The sequence below is a fragment of the Bombyx mandarina genome, chromosome 15, assembly GCF_030267445.1.
Source record: "Bombyx mandarina strain Sakado chromosome 15, ASM3026744v2".
NCBI lineage: Eukaryota > Metazoa > Arthropoda > Insecta > Lepidoptera > Bombycidae > Bombyx > Bombyx mandarina.
The window spans coordinates 12,803,407-12,824,709 of NC_143221.1; the positions used below are offsets into that span (position 1 = coordinate 12,803,407).

At 35.9% G+C, this 21,303-nt stretch overlaps 2 protein-coding genes across 3 annotated transcripts; one reads left to right on the top strand and one right to left on the bottom strand.

Annotated features, from left to right (window-relative positions):
• Positions 1-1,454: 1,454 nt before the first annotated feature.
• Positions 1,455-10,281, bottom strand: RagA-B (Ras-related GTP binding A/B). Of its 2 annotated transcripts, XM_089733354.1 has the most exons (8): positions 10,012-10,281; positions 9,817-9,916; positions 9,341-9,558; positions 8,138-8,304; positions 5,376-5,469; positions 4,323-4,475; positions 3,461-3,686; positions 1,455-2,757 (listed from the first exon to the last, which is right to left on the bottom strand). In XM_089733354.1, exons 1-7 carry the CDS (start codon positions 10,021-10,023, stop codon positions 3,507-3,509), a joined length of 924 nt encoding a protein of 307 aa, XP_089589480.1. In that variant the 5' UTR covers positions 10,024-10,281; the 3' UTR covers positions 1,455-2,757; positions 3,461-3,506. The 2 variants fall into 2 exon arrangements, with proteins under 2 accessions (XP_089589480.1, XP_089589479.1); XM_089733353.1 differs by having other exon boundaries at positions 1,455-3,686.
• Positions 10,282-11,710: 1,429 nt separating this feature from the next.
• HBS1 (translation elongation factor EF-1alpha (GTPase) HBS1) lies at positions 11,711-14,371 on the top strand. The gene has a single exon (XM_028184026.2). It carries the CDS (start codon positions 12,159-12,161, stop codon positions 14,172-14,174), a length of 2,016 nt encoding a protein of 671 aa, XP_028039827.2. The 5' UTR covers positions 11,711-12,158; the 3' UTR covers positions 14,175-14,371.
• Positions 14,372-21,303: the final 6,932 nt, after the last annotated feature.

Here is a 21,303-nt window from a genome sequence, read left to right on the forward strand (position 1 = left end):
TGCAAAGTCGTTTGGCATTCGTGTTAGTCATTTGAACTGGACCAACATTTAGGACGGCAATAGTAATAAATAAAATTTTATTCAAAAGTATACTCGGCAGAATTCGTCTTCTTGGATTTAGCCGCGCTTACTCCCGTGTTTTTAGTAAGACTTCGACGTTTTTATATGCAAAGTTAATAGTAAAATAAATATAATAATTTTATATAAATATAAAATAAATAAATATCTATGTAAATTATGTATTCAAGTTTTTTATAAGAAAAAAAAATAGCTTTTCACTCGTAGCTTCGCCTGCGTGGACTACATTTTTGACCTGCTCTAGTTAATTAAGTATACCATATCAGTTTTCTTGACATAACCCCGCCATATTTTATCAATGAAAACTGAATATCAAAACGGTTACGTTTAGACGACCTAACCGGAGAAATAGACAGACTTTGCTTAAAGCTATTTAAATATCAATTTTTTTAATTTTCGCTTTATTAGTCTTGTGGTTAGTGATCATACTTGGTCTTCTATTAATCAGGGTGTAATTCTCTCATTTGTATGTCTCCGGCACTCATAGATCGTAAAACGAGACAAATTAGTTAGGTGTAAATTTTAAGCAAGTAGTAGCACAGAGCAGTGTGTTTGTTCTAAAGGGTCAAAGGAGTCAAACGGGGCAGTTCCAAAGCTCCTTCAAAACTATAATGCAGCAGTAGAGAATCTTACCACTGACGCGAACAGAGACATGGACAAGCGTGGAAAATGGTTGCGGGTATGGGCAATTTTAGCCAGGGATCTCGTCATACTTAAACTAAGGTGTTTCAGGCGAACCGAAACATAGCCTAACACCTAACACCACACGCCACCATAAAAATTTTAACAACAGTCTTCTATCGGCGTAGTATGTCTCATTATTCATATTATTATCTGAAATGATATGCTTCAAGAAATGAAACTGCAAGATTGCTGACGGTTTGCAAACTGATTTTAGGTATACATAACTAGCCGTGCTCGCCCGCTTCGCTAGGAATTTAAAATTAACATTATTATTTATCGTCATTATTATTAAAGAGTCCAACACTCATATAAATATTAGCCTATCCATTAAGTACATGTATTTTTTAAATAAATACCAAGTTTCAAGTCAATCGGATGCATAGTTCAGTAGTTATATCGGAACATCCGTAAAAACCACTGTAGATTTATATATTAGTATAGATTTTACATAATTTGATATGAGCGAAGGCGTCACTTTTTTGTGCGTAAGATGTGCAACAGATAGCAAATAAGAAATGAATAATTGACAGCGCTGTAACAGTAAGCCTGTTTGTTCATAATCAATGCTTTACTAAATAAAAATAACATCTGAATATCCACGAAGAAAAATAAATCTGAGTTTCATCACATATTACAAAAGTATGAAATAAGCAGGATGCAGGATAAGGTAAGTGAAGAATGTAAACATCAAATACAAAAAGTATTTTTATTATTGAAAAATAGAATACACATACATGGTGTAAAGTGACCATTCCCGAAGCCGAAACGACAATAAAGTAGTAAACGTTAACAGAAAATTATTACTTCTATTCAGATTGTTTTAGTAATGTCACAGGAGTTCACTGACCCGGCATCAGCCGACTTCTAATTGAGTTCCATTGCGTGCGATGCAAGAACGGTTATAATTTTTTAATTTAAATTTTAGTAGGAATTGGCTACAACTGTATTCGTTTTCGGGAGCTTTGCTAATACAACCAGTAGGCATTCATTAAATTATTGTAGTATTTGTTAGGAGTTTAAACGAGATATACAATATTACCATTATAATAATAAAATATTAAACTATTTTTATTTACTTATAATTATTCTGGAATAGAGACATATTGTCTGTACAATATCGCGATTTTTACATATTATAGACCAGGTTATAAATCATAGTGCTGATATGTGAATGGGTTAGTTTTGTTAATTTATTTGCAATGTACTAAAATAGGACTAAAATTATTTCTTAATAAATAAGAAAATTACTAGTTACTAGTCAGATTCACTAAATTTGTATTTAACCATGAAATTAATCATTCAATTCAATTATTTATATCCTATCCCATAATTGCTTGTAACGACCTAGTGACCGACGACGTCGCGAAATAATATGATAATTTGAAAGTTATTGTACTCCAAATATGCAATAAATTTAGCATTGGCGTAAAAACAATTTTACAATTATTTATATTAAATTTTTACTAATATTCTAAGCCCTAAATATGAGGCACTAAATTCTTTTTGTTTTAAATATATACAATTGGTTATAGGTTATTTACAGCTTGCTTTGGCAAGAATTATTATTGTTGTGTGCTTAGCACTCGAAACTTTATATTTTAATAATATATCAAGGTAAACGCTCAATAACTTATTTTGTGCTTAACCTCATATACTATATCACATTAAAACACGAAACACTTACAGCTTACAGAGCAATTTAACTAGAATGTTTTGGAAAAAGAATTATAAATATAATATTTGATAATAATTACTTAAACATAAAGCACTGTACACATTTTTATTCAAGATTTAAATACGTAGAAAACACAGTTATTTTGAGAAAAAACTAGGCATTTGAAAACAATCAAAAACATTCACAGAACTCAGTTTCGGAAAAATCGGCCCACAGCACCCGTTTTCTCGCGTGAGTTGTGGAATAATCTCCGTTGTAAATGCTTTCATAGTTGAGGTGAATGACCTTCGACCGCGCAAATTCACTACAGTATGCGTGATCTAGAACAAAATTTATGCAGAATGTCTTGTCATTGTATGTCCCGTTGTGCATAATGCAAGCTCCAACCGAGCTTCATACTAGTTAATTAATAATGCTAATAGACGTAGAGATAGAAATAGACGTAATAATGAAAATGGCGCGAAACTTGACAGTTTTTTTTCGATACAGGACTGATGAGTGTGTTCACGGTGTCAAATTTAGGAATGACAACAATGTGCGAACTGTTTATGTATATACCAAGTCTATATTCTATTCATCAATAAATTGAATTTTACTTGGATTTTTTATTTTGGCTTTATTTATGACCCTGTATTAATTTTAATGGTTTCCGAATCTAGTCAGCCTGTGACAACTACGAAATCTTTATCATATGCTTTAAGTTTAAGAACCTTTTGATTAATAAAGTTTTTAATTTGTAAAGTTACGAACGTATAATTTCAACTTTATTGGACAATGTAGAATGTGGGTTTTCTAGCTACATTAATTATTCGCGTTTTAGAAAACACCAAAGAAGTGCGTTATATTAAATATTTGATAATAATAAATAATAAGTTTAACTTGTCGCGAAAACTGAACTGATGACCATGGTGAATCATTTTTGTATTGATTAAGGGGGATATCCTTTTTCATATTCGCCAGTAAAAAGGGTTTTACGTTAAAAGCTTTTAAACAAGCAAAAGAGACTTTATTTCTAGCACGTACGTAGTTTTCTTGCACTGAGTGACCACCGTGCGAGTTTTTTTTCGTTTCACTGGTACTGACTGGGAGCGGAAGACGAGACCTTCTCTAGTTTCTCGAAATGCTTGCGCGCGTTCCTGATGTTGATGAGGGTCGCTTCCGAAGGTATCTTCGGATCGGACATCTCGACCATGACATAAGTGTTGCTCGTGAATCCGTCAATGAAAGCTGCGAACACGCTGTTGCGTACCTGAATGATTAAGGATTCATTTTGAACTAAAATTAATTTGTTTATAACAGAAAGGGATGGTTGTGCAGTGATTAGTACCCCTGATTGGAGGGTCGTGGGTTCGATTTCGAGACCGGGCCAACATTCGTGTGATGTTTGTTCGCTCTTTCTGTGGATGTTTAATATCTATATGTCTTTAATATAATATATCTATATCTATTTAAATGTCTCTGGTTTTCATAGTAAAGGAAATCCCAGTTTGGGTCTACTTTTTTTTATTGCTTAAATGGACGGACGAGCTCACAGCCCACCTGATGTTAAGTGGTTACGGAAGCCCATAGACATCTACAACGTAAATGCGCCACCCACCTTGAGATATCAGTTATAAGATCTCAGTATAGTTACAACGGCTGCCCCGCCTTTCAAACCAAAACGCATTACTGCTTCACGGCAGAAATAGGCAGGGTGGTGGTACCTACCCGCACGGACTCACAAGAGGTCCTACCACCAGTAAATTACCACCTACTTGACCTACATGACCGTGTGTGATTGTATCCGGTAAACATTATTATTATTATTGGTTTGTTTGGCTATTTCCCGTTTATTGCTCACTTCACGTCACACGATCCCGCCCTTCAAAGACAATCAAAAACCCACCTCCATGCTCTGAAACTGCGCAGCAAGCTTCGAACAAGACAGTTTGAACTGTTTCACGATATTCGAGACTTTCTCGAAGCGATGCGCGTCCCGGTGTTGCCGGCGTTGGCAGTGCGACACGACCAAGAACGTTGCCCTCTCGAATAACAATACCTGAAATTCAATTAAAAAATTTTTTTAATTCTTTTTTTTTTATTCTGTCAAAATTTTAAGTTAAACTTAGAAGGGGTCCAAATTGACCCAGTGTGGACAACTCAGGATGGAAATTCCTGATGCAACCGAATTAAGAGACACGAACCCACCTAGGTGGGATATAGCAGTTAATAAGAAGAATAAAAGTTTTAGGTTAGTCGCTCCGCTTCAAGGGTAATCAGGTGCTTTACTTCAAAAATGAATTCTTTGACAATATACATAGTATTAATGTAGTATACATTTTATTTGGTTCACTTATATGACATGTGCCATTATGTGTAATGATAAATTATTTTGGTTTTTTTTTTATTAGCAATGGTTTTCAGAAACACGTAATAAACGCGAAGGTATCATCATCATTCTGCCTACGCGAAGTAGACAGGAGTTCCGGTTTGAACAGTGTGAAGCCAACCGTTTTACTTGACAATCATGATTTAGACTTAGTCGCTTCGTGACTGGCGACTTTATTGTTGCGATTTCGTACATTCCGGTGAAGTTTGTTGTCGATATCAACAAGCTCGCCCAAAGACACAACTCAGTGAGCGTCTCGTCGGATCTTCTCAGTGGGTCACGATTTGGATCCGGTGGTAGATTCAGCGAATCACTGCTCTGGCTAGGGCTAGTGTTAGCAAGTATTCCAAGGTTGAGCCCCGGAAGCTCACTTATCAGTCCACGCGTAGTTGGAAAAGCCCCTTAGGCTACCAATGAGTAGGTGGGAAAATTTTAGTATTATAACCAGTGAATAGAAGATTATGGTTTACAAGCAATTATAGCCTGAAAAAGGAGCTGGTGCTCCTTCAGGTTGCCTGTATATTCCTGTTCTTAAATTGTTTTTTTTTTTTATTGAAAATATCCACTAACCTCATCTGCATCAACGATCGCGGCGAATTGTTTCAATGACGACTCCAATGCTTTGACATTAGGTATTAATTTGTATACTATACTAGACCACGCCCTAAAAACAAACAATTTATTAATTTATTAAGTGTCGCTTTACCATTCCAGAAACAGCAGGGCGTAACAAATTTACTTAATCCTTTAAGGTCCAGAGTTCACACGTATTGGAAATATAGTCTTACATTACATTATTCTTAGGACCGCAAAGGGTTAACAGTCATAAAGAATTGATAGACCGCATAGATTAATGCCTGCTATTTGTTTAATTCTAAAATAGTGTAATTAAACTTAAGCGTAAACGTATGTTTGTATCGACCAAGCCGCTCGATCGAGTTGTGTGCTTGACATTATCCATCAGGGCCGTTTGGTGTAGTGGTAAGTGACATGGTCACTACACAAGGGGGTCGCGGGTTCGAATCCCGCCAAGGGAAGATATTTGTATGATAAATATAAATATATTTTCTAGGGTTATGGATGTATATTAAATATGTGTATGTGTATAATAAAAATCTTACATTTATTTCCGTTATCTGGTACCTGTAACACAAGTTCTTTACGAACTTATCACGGGACCAATTAACGTGACATGATTGTTTAACAAAAAATCACGACTACATCATCTTTAGTAGTAGATTCCGCTATCTGACAATAGATGTTGTTGTTCTTCACGAGCGTTCTAGGTGCTACTACATCCTTCGATATTCGTTCGACTATTCGGCGATAGATGGCGTTACTCTTACCGGCGTAACAATACGTTAATTTGACAGTTCTAAATAGTCTCTTGCATTGACCAAGAGTGTTTGGTCGAGTATGTACATGTGTTTCGATGTAATGTCTGACAACTTGACATACAAGGGTTGCTTTGCCTATCGAGGTCGCTGCAAATAATCAATTAAGGCGCGAGGTCGATGAACTCTTGCGCCGTAGAGTCCCTTAGCTGCCATTGTTTTGGAGGACCAGTATGGTGGTCTACTGAGTTTCTCACTGGATCTTCTCAATGGGTCGCGATTCCTATCCCGTGGCAGATTCAGCGAAGCACTGCCCTTGCTAGGGTTAGTATTAGCAAATTCGTCAGGCTGGGTCCCGTGAGTTCGCCTAAACGTTCGACGAACCTAGCATAGCCCCTCGAGTTTACTAGCAATAGGTAGGCAAAAATAGTAGTCAAGATAGTCCTAAATCGAACGCGCAACAACCATGACTTTTGTTTCATCCATCGACGCCGGAAATACCCGGTCAAGTATCGATTTGTCGGTTAACACTATCGATGAAACCTTGATGATGGTGAAACATACCGCGCTCCATTTGTAATACTAATTAATTAACAAAATTATCTACAGTTACACAATTTCGGTATATGACTCACAAATATGTGGTTGATACGTACTTATGTTTGTGTTTAGTAAATGCAATCCATTGTTTAGATATGTGTGTGTGTCATTGCAACAAAACTATCAGATAACTGTTATTTAAGTAGTAGTATAGTATGTATTTATATTATCACATACCAAACACTTTAGTGTCGTACTTAAATATTGGGCAAAAGGTGTTTAAAAACGCGATTTTAAAAATGCATCTTATTACCATGAAAAGTCTAAAATAACCAAAATATATGCAATACTGTGTGTGTGTTATTTTTTTTTAATTATTTTTATTACACGTACCGAATTTATGAATAACGTTTGTCTTATTTGATAATCTGAACATAGAGATTTATATTTTACAGATTAATTACCAACTCGGGAGTGTTCTAATAAAATAGAACAGCAATAAACACAGATACGTTTTAAACATCTAGATTAAATTATTACTTAGACTAATGAGCTAACGGCCGGCGTGAAGTGATTATTGGCCTATAGACATCATAATTAGAATTACGGTAGGCAGCGGCTTGGCTCTGCCTCTGGCATTGCTGAAGTCCATGGGCGACGGTAACCACTCACCATCAGGTGGGCCGTATGCTCATCTGCCTACAAAGGCAATAAAAAAAAACTCGCCACACACCATGAGACTTATGGTCTATATCTCAATTATATAGTAATTATGAAAATTGTAGGTTTGATTTTTATTAAATGATGTTATGGAAGTTGTGGAAGTCATTCGTAAACATCTCATGTTATGTGTTTTATTAGCACTAGAAGAAGTATATCGAAAGGTGAAAAGCTATTTTGCTTAAGCGACATTTTTGCAATTTTACTTTAAAGTTTAAAATTTGGGAATAAATATCATAACAAAAAAACTTCTTCAGCCCTTTCAACGGGGTATACTTAATTTAAGTTCAATTAAAAACACCTAATTGTTGATATTAATGTCAAATAAAACGGAACTTTAATTAGAAAGATAAATGTCACATATTAAGTGAAATTTTCACTGGTGGTAGGACCTCTTGTGAGTCCGCACGGGTAGGTACCACCGCCCTGCCTATTTCTGCCGTGAAGCAGTAATGCGTTTCGGTTTGAAGGGTGGGGTAGCCGTTGTAACTATACTGAGACCTTAGAACTTATATCTCAAGGTGGGTGGCGCATTTACGTTGTATATGTCTATGGGCTCCAGTAACCATTTAACACCAGGTGGGCTGTGAGCTCGTCCACCCATCAAAGCAATAAAAATAAAAAATAAAAAAAAGTCGCTTAAACCAAATAGCCTTTGACCCTTTGATATAATCATTTTTAAACAAAAACAAATGTCACCATAATAATAAAATAAAAAAGTTATCATTAATATCTTACTTATACAATGTCTCATCCCAGATACTGGTCCTAAAGCAAGTGCATTCTAATGGTTTGGAAAGCCCTTTTAAATCTTCTTCCCTTGCTCTGAATATTTCTTCTCTTTGTTCTTCTGCCACTAAGTCCATTTTGTGTACTAAACAGAATATCCTGGCTTCTGGAGAGTTCTATACTAGGAAAGAAAGGTATGTGTTTACAGGTGTTATGTAAATTCAAGCAATATTTCCAAATAAAGTGTTTTGTTTGAAAGGCCTATTAGGATTTTAGAATTGGTATGACATTAAATTTTCCATTAAATCAATAGTTAGCTCAAGTGTAAAAAAATGTCATAGTTTAGTTAACAATACTGTAAATTTTCTTTTTAAGATAAGATACAAAATACTGAATTACTAATAAGAAAATAATCAAACTACTTTTATGGTTAATGTTGCATTTATTTTGTCTTTATATCAGATTTTTCAAACACTTTTCGTGCATAAGGACAATGAATTAAACCATGAAATAGATCAAACCTTAAGAGTAGTTTTTATGTAGTGATAGTTATGTAGATAATTAAGTAGTCATAGATGACTCGCAAAGGGAGGAAATCCTAGGAATCTTCTAAGAATTTTGTCAGATAGATGTGACATATATATGAATAGTTAATACGGCATATACAAAAATGTGAGAAAACTGTTATGATATTTTCAATTTCAGTTCAGTTTTTAGTTTTTTGTCTCTGCTAAAAACTCAGCAAATTTAAAATGCTCTGTATTGTTAGCTACACAGTAATATTTAGCTTACAACTGAACAAAACTCATTGAGATATTAATTTTGTTTACCAGAAGTGTTACTAGCAAATTATGAAAAAATGTAGGTATAAAATACTAGCAGTTCCAAGTTATTATTATTGATCCCTGGTAGTAGTATCCACATCTTTATAATAACATAAGAGCAATAAAGGATAAAACAATAGAATATTGTGTGATGTTAGTAGGTTAGTAGGCAGCAGCTTAGCTGTTCTCCTGGCATCGATATCTATGAACAGCACTGTTCACTCACTATCGGATAGAATATTGTGTGATGTTAGTAGATTAGTAGGCAGCAGCTTAGCTGTTCTCCTGGCATTGATATCTACGAACAGCACTGTTCACTCACTATCGGAGGGCTGTCTGTCTACATGATAATAAAAAAGTAATAACTGTAAAATATAAAAATGTTAACCTGTAAAATCGCCTCAAGACAAGACTGGTAGTAATGCATATCTTTTTCCATTTCACGACTTTCTACATCAAAAACATATATCAGAACTTCAACATTCCTGAATATATTGTCTCTTTGTGATGCAAAATAGTTTTCCATGAAAGCTTCCTGACCACCACAATCCCATAAGTTGAGAACCAAATTACCGAGGAAACGGACATGTGAATGTTCAACATCAACTGAAAAAAATTTTTAAACGGCACATTTACAATATGATAAATATACACAACAAAACTATTTCTTTATCTCTATACTTAAATACTGTGTAATAAAAAAAATTATAGCTTTGCAAGAACTTTTACAATAAGTCAGACTTAATTGTTTAATTAAAAAGTCATATTATATTCAATGTACAAATACTTTACTGTCACCATTGTGACTATTTTGTATATGAATTTTTTTAATTGTTTTAGAAATTATTGCTATAAGTGACTTACTTGTTGCTCCGAGGCGTCTTGTATCCCTTGCTATATAATTGGCGAATATGATAGACCTCATACTGGTTTTACCAGAACCACTTTTTCCCATTAATAGTACCTGCAATCACCAATTTTTTTTGTTGTATATTGTATAAACTAATGTAACGAGTTTGTTGCCAAATTGAAAACTGATTCCTCTTTGTTTAAGTTTACCTTTTTCTTCATTTTGGAAAAAAAATGTTCTAGGTCAGGGGTTCAAATCTTTGTTTTAGATTTTTGCTAACTCTCAATGTTATGTTAACTTGTATGCGAGTTAACAGTTATGAATCGTCTAGAACAAATTTCGTTATAACCACTTCGATGTATGTTACGGGTAGATAATTAAAATTTCTATATTAAAATTAAAACAGGAGGCGTAGTTTTCCTCTGTTCATTGACTTCACTAACTGTCAATTTTAGTTGATGATTTGATTGAGGTTGATTTTGGAACTTTGGATAATTGACATTGACATCAATGACTAGTGTTTTTTAAAATATTTTATGGTCTGGTAACGAGACTCTTAGACAGAGTCTTAAGTTTTTTTTAAACCTATTACATTAATAAACATGATACGTGAAGTGAAATGAGAGGGAGTTGATTAATTTGAAACTTTAATCAATTGACAATTTAATAAATACAATTGAACCGATATGATATAAGATGAAATAAAGTCTTAGTTAAATCGTGGTTATTTATTGAGACCATTTCAGTAGACTTTATAAATGAATCCGGGAAGCTACGTTCAGCGGTTTTGTTTCATTGTTTCACGTTTGCGCACTTTGGCAGATGCTTAATCACCGCTAATACATATTTAAATTTTTAGATACACTAAATTAACAAAATAAAAATATTCACACTACTTTCCATCTCGCGTTTCCATCGAAAGGTCCAAATAATTAATGACTGTATAATAAAATGCCAGCGCCATTTAGCTATTGTGGAATTACTAAAAATCAACAATACAGGTGGGATAGTATTTTTACTTGATATATGTACAATAAATGATTGAAAAACCGACGTTTAGTTTTGAAACAACGAGATAAGTTAACGTATCACGTGCTTTTTATGTTTAATTTGCAAGAGATGGGTGATGCTTATCTTTACTGAAACAATAGAGAAACACAGCTCTGGTTTAGCAGTATTTAGCATTTGAAGCATTTTAAATATTTTCACATTCATAATGGAAAAAAGAATTGAGAGAAATGATTACTGGTGTCCTGGTAGCTTTTCCAGTTTCACCAGGTCAAGCGAGCACCGGCTCAGCCAGGAGCGACGGTAATTGCTAACAGCCACCTGAGGGCCTCCGGAGGAAACTAACAACTCAAACGCAACTGCTTCACGAATGAACCTCATTTACATTAATTTATATTTACTTGGCCTTTTTTTTAAAAAGGTGTGAAATAATCACCCTTTTTTTTTTCCTATCTAAGCTGGTAGCCTTGAGAGGCTATTCCAGCGTAACCTTAACTAGTAGGTGAGCTCATGGGGCTCAAACCTGACGACGTTGCTAACACGAACCCTAGCAAGAGCCGTGCTTCGCAGAATCTACCACCGGATCGGAAACGCGACCCACCGAGAAGATCCGGCGAGAAACTCAGTGGGCTGTGTCTGAGGGTTAATTTACTCGTCGAGCCCTTCGTCGCAAGCGACGGGTTCGACAAGAAAGGTGACCAGCGCTTGAAGTACCTAAAAGCACCGTTAGTGGATCGGAAGGATCCGAGATGACGTGTTTAGGGTGACGTCGACTGCTTTCCATTCATTCCGCAGGATCGGGAATGTAGTTACCGGCGGCCACGATGAGAGGGTTCTCGTGTCGTGCCGCTTTATCGAAGTGGCGCATCGACGCCGACTGCAGATACTTACTGATGGATTCTAAGTCCAGGTCGTCATGGAGGTCGACGTTCCTGACGAACCACGGGGCTCCGACGGCTATCCTGCAAAAACGGGATTGAATTATTTGGAATGATTTTAAACGAGTGCGGGCCGCGTGAGCGAACACTACACTTGCATAGGTCATGACGGGGCGTATGCAAGTTTTGTAGAGTGTCACCTTATTTATAAGGGACATTTTACATCGCCTGCATATCATTGGGTAGAATAATCACACAAAAGATTCCACTGGATTCGGTGTGATATTTTCGCCTTTTCTGTATTGAAAAAGTAAAAGGACTAATGTCAAAAAAGCTGCTGTCATTGCTGTCACTAACCCAAAACCAAAACGAAACGTGTTATTTATTTTGCGAGTTTTTCCAAAAAACATCCATTGATTGCAAATATGGTATCTGTAACATTGGAACACTTTTGATATTATTAATGAACAATGGCTCGACATCGTAACATTCGGAACAGAAGTTATTCTGATGACTATGATGACGATGATTTTTATGGACATTCAGTGGAAGAGGATAGTTGTTTATCTCCAAGTGATACGTCGCAATGGATCTACGACCGATCACGAAACCAACAGGTGATATCTAACCTTCTCGAAAGACACAGTAATATCCAGGAGGAAGCCGAAGATGAAGTTCAAGATGTTCAAGTTCCGGTCCCACAACGAAGAGAGTCTACCGACCTCCGCAGCCTCAAGCTTGACGCGGAAGATGAAACCAGACTCATGTCTTGCTTAGATGAACTTCGGAATATTTTAGGTGATACAGTATCGGAAAATACAATGATTCAGAGTGTGCTTAAACATAATTTTGATTACAACAAAGCTTTAGACGATATACTTAATAGTGATAAGAGTAAAAATAAAGATTCACCCACATCTAAACCAGTTAAGCCTGTTATTACTAATACAGTGAAAACCACAACAGCATTAGTAGCTCCTAAAGTTATAGCTACAAGTGTAGATCAGAAGAGTGCTGTAATCAAGGGTTTTAAAGTGGACCAAGAGCCAAAGCCTAATAGTCGCCCTCAGACACCTAGAGGGCAGTCTCCTCACCCAGAAAAAAGCAAGACTGAACAAAATGATGACATGAAAAATTTAAAAGTAAAAGAGAACAAAGTTGATGCAAAAAAACAATATGCCAATGAGAGAGGTTCTGACAAAGATCATTTGTACATTGTTGTGATAGGTCATGTTGATGCAGGAAAATCTACATTAATGGGCAGATTATTATGTGAGCTCGGAGAAGTCAGTCAAAAAACTTTGCACAAATATGAACAGGAGAGTAAAAAGATTGGAAAGCAAAGTTTTATGTATGCCTGGGTACTTGATGAAACAGGAGAGGAAAGAGTCCGAGGCATCACTATGGATATTGGGCGTGCCCAGATTGAAACAAAGACAAAGAGGGTTATAATATTAGATGCACCAGGGCATGCTGATTTTATCCCTAATATGATAACTGGTGCTGGTCAAGCTGATGTTGCTATGTTGGTAGTTGATGCAACTAGGGGAGAGTTTGAATCAGGATTCGATTTCGGTGGTCAAACAAGAGAACATGCATTACTAGTGAGGTCACTTGGTGTAAGTCAGCTGGCTGTTGCCATTAACAAACTAGATACAGCCAACTGGTCTCAAGACAGATTTAATGAAATCACCAATAAACTTAAGGTTTTTTTGAAACAAGCAGGATTCAAAGATACAGATGTCACCTATGTGCCTTGTTCAGGACTCATTGGTGAGAATCTTGTGAAACCAGCAAGCGAACCTGAATTAACTAAATGGTACAAAGGACCCTGTCTTTTAGATGTGATTGACAAATTCAATGTTCCAGAGAGGCCTGTGTCTAAGCCATTACGTATTTCAATTAATGATGTGTTCAAAGGTACCGGTTCTGGATTTTGTGTTTCGGGACGCATTGAAAACGGAGTTCTAAAGAAGGGCGATAAAGTATTGGTTTGTCCAACAAAAGAAATGGCTGAAGTTAGAAGTTTAAGTATAAATGATCTTACTAATAATGTAGCATTTGCTGGAGACCAAGTCACATTGACTTTGTCTGGGGTGGACATGCAGAATGTGTCAGTTGGATACATACTCAGCGATCCTGTTGAGCAGGTTTCTGTTACAACACGTTTCGAGGCCCGAATAGTAGTTTTCAATGTTAAAGTACCAATAACAAAAGGCTTTCCAGTGCTTGTTCACTATCAATCATTGGTGGAATCTGCTAATATTGTCAAGCTTAAGGCATTACTCAGCAAAAGTACCGGTGAGCTAATTAAAAAGAAGCCTCGTTGTTTAGGAAATAATTCTGTGGCAGTTGTTGAAATTGAGACCAGCAGGCCCATATGCATCGAGAGATATAAAGATGTTAAGGAGCTTGGTCGTGTTATGTTACGCGTCGCAGGTGTCACCATAGCAGCAGGCCTTGTCACTGATATTATCAGCACATAATTGATCTGATAAAGATTATTATAATCTAAATATACAACTAAAAGATTTGTTACTAATTGAAGATGTGATAAATTAAAAATATGGTTATGTTTGGACATTTTAGCTTTGCACGTGTGAATAGTCTACAATAATGTACTGTTTTGAAGTATAATTTATTATTTATAATGTAATGCTAATAAATTGTTTCATGTTACAAATGTTTTTTATTTCTGAATTTGAAAACTATGAGAATATGCTAAACAGAAGATTCTATCGATGTCCTAAAATTGCAGTTTATCTGATTCTCAAATCATTCAGGACATCAGCCAGTATTCTCAATTTTGTGCTACTTTTATTATTAAAAGAGATTGACCTAAGCATCCTACAAGTCGTATTCGAAATGGAATTTATTTGTGTTTGTTTGAGAAGTATTGGTTTAACAATTTTACACTGGCAGAAATTGTTGAAAGTATTTGCCATTAAAAAAAAAAAAAACAAATTTGTTAATACCTACTTGTATTTGTTACGTAATAATATCCTTAATACCTACATAATTTTTAAAAGAAAAAATACCAAATGGATAAATATTATTTGCATTATTACTGGTGTTAGGGCATACTGAAGGCTGAAACAGGTAAGTACCTATTTCGATCACCCTGCTCGTTGCAACGAACCGATCATTTACTTCGGTTTGAAGCTGTCTAAATCGAGATCAGGACCCTGAAACTTCGATACTTTATGACAAATATTTTTTCTGTACGGAAACTAGTGACATCTTGTAGCGGATGCCCCTAAACTTATATGTTGTTAAAGTTAATTGTTGTATAACTAAACACAGAAAAAATCATACAAGTCTTATTTGTTATAGAATTGTTGTGGTTTCTGAAAATTTACAAAACCCATCATTAAAAATAAAATTTAGGATAGGTAATTTGTTACTGTCATCTACAGGAGCAATGAGAAACTAATCGAAGCGAAGCCATCTAGTGGCCGACGCCCGTAAACATTTTTGTTGAGTGCTTGAGTTGCTTATCTATAACTAATAACTAATTTATGTGTATTATTTATGATCGAGATACAGCCTCATGTTTCAAGGCAACGCTGGTCTTGACATTGTGGTATCCACCGACGCTCGTAGCGAGCAGTTTACCTCGTCTGTCTTTAATTGTTACATTTTCAAATTAGAAGGGTACCTCCATGTTTATTATTCATAATTTTGCCACTATAAAGAGTTGTTTCGTAATAATTAATGAATAATCGTTAGATTAGGATAATAAAAACTTATTTCTACATTTTATGATCATTGCTTACTTTACAACTCTTATTTACTTTGCGACCTTATTACGTAATCGCAAATTACGATACGAAATTCACGTCAGTTAAATAATATGTGTAAAAGTTGGTAACGAATGGTTATATTACTTATGGTTATTATTATTTCAAATAATTATTAATATTATTTCAAAAATAATTGTTCAAATTCAAATTCAAATTCAAAATCATTTATTTCAACTTAGATGTCAGTATGACACACTTGTTGAATGTCAAAATACAAATAACAATGTTAACTCTACCACCGGTTCCAAAAAAAGCCACAGTTCTGAGAAGAACCGGCGAAACAAACTCAGCGGGCTTTTTTTTTGTTTTTTCTCAAATATTTTCTTTTTTTTAAATAAATAGAAATATTCACAATAAAAGAAAAAACAAGTCAAAAAAAATACAATTAAAAAAATAATAATAATGAAAAATGAAAAGGCCAGGAGCGAGCGCCTCATTCCCATCTAGTGCCATCTAGTAAACTTTATAATATGCCTTGTTGCACAAACGTTCCTTAACAGTTTTCTTAAATCTATGAACAGGTAGTAGTTGAACGTTTAGTGGGATCTTGTTGAAAAGCTGTACACCCAGCCCCCTAAAAGAGTTGCTTATTTTCTTAATTCGAGCTGCCGGCAACGGAAGCCTATGTTTGTTCCTAGTGTTCACATTGTGCAAATCGCAGACTCTGGGGAATTCTTCAATGTTTTTACGCACGTACAATAAATTTTCAAAAATGTATTGGGACGCTAAAGTTAGAATTTTGATTTCCTTAAACTTGTCCCTCAAGGATTCCCTCGGGTGCATATTATAAATAGCACGAATAGTCCTCTTCTGCAGGATGAAAATCGTTTCGACATCGGCAGCATTGCCCCATAGCAAAATGCCATAGGACATAACACTATGAAAATAACTAAAATAAACCAGGCGTGCCGTATCTTCATTAGTATACATTCGTATTTTTTTTACCGCAAACGCTGCAGAACTAAGCCTACTCGCTAACTTGCATATGTGAGGACCCCACTGCAGTGCAGTGCACTGCACTGTTTATGATTTAATCACTGTAGCATTTTAAGTTTGTATGACTCGATGCAAGGTAGGCAAACTAGGTATTGCAATTATAACAAAACGGTGATTAAAATGAAACCGGCAACAGTTTCCCGAGTTGGGAGAGATTTAATTTAGATAAGTAGTTTGTTGGTGTTAGCTCGTTATTATTGTACACGCGGCTCGTAATAATTTACACCAAGCATTAATAGTGACAGAACCAGAAAGTGGAGAACTATCAAGTTACGTAGGCAATACATAGTTCAGTTTATTCTCACAGTGGGTTAACTACAGTCGTCGGAAGGGTGAGGTAGCCGTTATGCAATACAATTGAGACGGTACCATCATATCTCAAGGCGAGTGGTGTCACGTTTATGGGTCACTAACCACTTAAAACTAAGTGGGTCATGAGCTACTATCCAGTACATGAGAAAAAAAATGCTAATTTGTAAGATGTACATAGATAAAAGATGTAATTTATCTATGAAATTTCTTTTTAGTTTAAATACAGACAGCTAAATTAATTTTTTCATAAATATTTTTTTACAATCAATCAACTAGGCACATCATATTAATACGTCTCTGCCAGCGCAGTGAAAAATTTTCAATGCCCATGTCGTACATAACAGGTGTAAGGTAATAAATACTCTTTAAAAAGCATTTTGTACTTACTGCCTCTTGGGTATTGAATTTTTTCCTGCCAAGAAAAAGTAGAGTCTGTCGGCGTAAAGTCTGCTGAGTACGCTGGATGACGCAAAACTTGTAATTCTAGCTCTTGTAGTTTAGAGACCGCCTGTTGTGCCTTACGAGACCAGGCGTTGTCGTGTAGGAGCACCAGTAGAAAGCTGTGATGCGTGCTGTGTAAGTGGTTGGTAAGAAGATGTGATGGATTATAACCGGCAGTAGACCACCAAAACGTGATCACCACATTTTTGGGGTTAGTTTTCATTTGTGGCATTGCCTAGGTGCTCAACCAAGGCTCAAACAACAAGCTGACCGCTTACCATTATCAAAAACAATCCATTTTGAAACGCCGGTGACAATACGGTTCCAAGCTTATTGTATCTGTTTCTTTTAAGAAACGCACACACTTATAAAAAAATTTACATTGCCAATTTGACGCCAACGGATCGTTCGTTGCAACGATGGTCTTCCAAAAGTGCAAACGGCTAAGAAAAGCAACGCAAGGCATACTTTGACGCCTGGCTGATTTTATGCAAAAAGGATCAATATTGTTTTTACTGGGTTGTCGTCAACTTTGTCGCCTTTAATCCGTCGTTGTTGACTATAATTTTTGGGTGACCATGGGGTTAACTAACTTTAAAAAAAAATCCATATTTTTAAAATAGAATTCATTTGAATTTAGAATTTATTGTCAGCCTTTCAGCCATACATAAAGATATTGCCATTTTGCAATACTGGCCATTTGAAAACTATAGGTAGTTAACCTATTATTTTATTTAATTTATTTATGACGCTTTCGGATAAGTCTAAGATTAGAGCTCAACTTTCGCTAGCATGACTCCCATGCATACATACGATTTCGTATTATACGTCTCATTACACGCCTGTTGGTTTTTTTTTTCTGAGCACCCCAGTTAGCTCGAGTCTCGCAAAATTTAATTTCCTACTAATATCTAAGCCCGTCGTCGCAGTGGCTGTTTAACGGAGAAACGTTCGCTTTGCCCTTTTCGATTTCGACTATCGATTTCCGTTGACCTACAGGAAATCGATTTTTCTCATTATGTTCGAGAGATCAGAATTTAAATCCACTAGAATTCCGCATTCAATTTGCTTATTATTCAGGTTATTTGAAGCGTAGATACCGAAATGCAAAGTGATTAAAGCGGAATTCGTTGTGAAATAAGAATATGAATAACAATAAAACAATAAAATAGCTTATTCAAATTGTCTACTATATCAATAGCTCGGTAATGTAAGTATCGTCAAATCATTACCGCAGTATTTTATGTTGATGAGTTTTTTATGTTCGGGGCGCCTTAAAATTATTTGCAGCACGGTTCGTGATAGCAAAATGTAGGCATAATTTTTTTAAAGTATACATATTTTCATTAAAATAAAGTCATTTACTGTGGTAGTCAGCGCCACACAATTAATATAATATGGTTTTATTACCAGTTTTCAATAATAACTACTAAATTTTTTTAAGGTCTAATTTTTCGAACTTCGTGTATAGAGCATCGCTCGTTAAATCATATAAATATTTATAATATTATAAATAAAAAATAAAAAATGATTTGTCTGTTTTTATTGTAAATAAGCGGGCCAAGTAAAAATTGTTCCTGTAAATATACTGGGAACGCACGCCCCCTGCCTATTTCTGCCGTGAAGCAGTAATGCGTTTAGGTTTGAAGGGTGGGCAACCGTTCTACTGTAAAACTGAGACTTAGAGCTCATGTGTCAAGCTAGGTAGCTGCATTTACGTTTTTAATGTTTATATCATCCGGTAACATCTTTACACCAGATGGGCCAAGAGGTCGTCCACCCAAAATAAGCAATAAAAGCAAAACGCTTGCAGCGCCACCTACCGGATCAAACTGTAAATCTAAATCATCTAGGAACCCACTCAAGCACATGAAAACTAATCAAAACCGGTACCTACAGTCATTTAGGAGTTCAGAGACAAATATTTGTTCAGAATAATTTAAATATTCATCATCATCATCATCATCAGTCTCTATCTGCCCACTGCTGGATATAGGCCTTCCCCAATGCCTTCCACAGAATGCGGTTCTCCATCTTCCGCATCCAACGACTTCCCGCCGTGCGCACTAAGTCGTCGGTCCACCCGGTTGCAGGACGCCCCACGCTCCTGGTACCCATCCGTGGCCTCCATTCGAGGACTTTCGTCCCCCACCTGGCGTCGCTGGCTCGACAGATGTGACCGGCCCATTGCCACTGTTTACTTTTAGAGCTATGTCGTCAACTTTGGTTCTCTGTCGAATTTCTTCGTTCCGGATTTTGTCCCTTAGAGAAACACCTAGCATAGCTCAATCCATCGCCGGCTGTGTGACTCTTAACTTATGGGCCTGCCCCGCCGTCAGTGTCCAGGTTTCCACGCCGTAGGTCATCGCGGGGAGAACGCACTGATTAAATACTTTTGTCTTCAGCCATTGAGGAATTTGCGAGGTGAGGATTGCACAGAATTTCCCAAATGCCGACCAGCCCAGTCGTATGCGTCTCTCAATCTCTGTATCGAAGTTACCCGGTCAAGCTGGATAGCCTGACGGAGGTAGACAAAGTCTTTTACCTCTTCAATGACTGCATTCGGGATGGTAAATTTAAATCTTAAATAAATAAAAAATATTATATTGTTATCCAAAGTGTGCGTATCTTTATCTAAAATCTCATTTCCAACGGTAATTTTTCATCATCTCATAAACTATAGATTTGATGTTTTATGCAAAAAATTCCTAATTTAATTTATCTCTGTACATGAAGAAATCTTTGCATGTTTGAACACGGGTTGGTCCCCTAAGATTCAATATTGAATCATCTATATTGGGTATAATTCAATATCTTACAGGTTTTTTTTGTGTCTATAATAAGTTGTTGCGCCTAGAGTCGTGGGTTCGATTCCCACATCGGGCAAACATTGTGTGATGATATGAGTGATGAAATGTGACGAGGTTTGTTTAGTCATTGTGTGGGTTTTTATTATCTGTATATGTAACGTACCTATATTTAATAAACACAGGGAAATCTAAATTGGGGCCGGATGACCGTGCGTGGCTTACTGGTGGTAGCACCTCTAGTGAGTCCGCACGGGTAGGTACCACCCCGCCTATTTCTGCCGTGAAGCAGTAATGCGTTTCGGTTTGAAGGGTGGGGCAGCCGTTGTAACTATATTTGAGACTTTAGAACTTATATCTCAAGGTGGGTGGTGCGTTTACGTCGTAGATGTCTATGGGTTCCAGTAACCACTTAACACTAGGTGAGCTTTGAGCTCGTCCACCCATCTAAGCAATGAAAGAAAAAGATTTACTTCAAGTTATAGTTTTTTTTTTTTTATAACAATCTCGCCGCTTTAACTGGTCCCGTGCTAAGTTCGTAAAGAACTTGTGTTACAGGTACCAGATAACGGAAATAAATATAAGATTTTTATTATACACATACATATATTTAATCACAGTTATAGTGTATTATACTAAAGTTGAATGTCAATTCAATTCGAATAATATCTATATTATTATATTATAGTATTCTTCAAATCGAAACGTATAATTACGCTCAGTGCTTTTCAGCAGAAACGTGTTGGATGATGAGATCAATTGGTGCGGGTTCACAAAAAGCACTACAAATACGAATAGGAATTTGGAGTAATATATATATTAATACGTGAAGGAAAAACTTTGTAACCCTTTTTACGGAAATTGCGCGGACGGAGGAGTATGAAATTTTCCACACTTATAGAGAGTATAGGGAAGAAGTGCACAATGCTAATTTTTTTTAAATAATGCATAAAAGATACATTAAATCAATAAAGAAAACATTACACACACTACTATGTATTTGACACCACACACATATATATATATATAAATAAATATAAATAAAATATAAATATAAATACAAATATTTACTAACAATCACGCCACGTTAACTGGTCCCGTGCTAAGTTCGTAAAGAACTTGTGTTACAAGTACCAGATACCGGAAATAAATATAATATTTTTATTATACACATACATGTATTTAATATACACCCATAACCCTGGAAAGACATTTATATTTATCATACAAATATCTTCCCTTGGCGGGATTCGAAC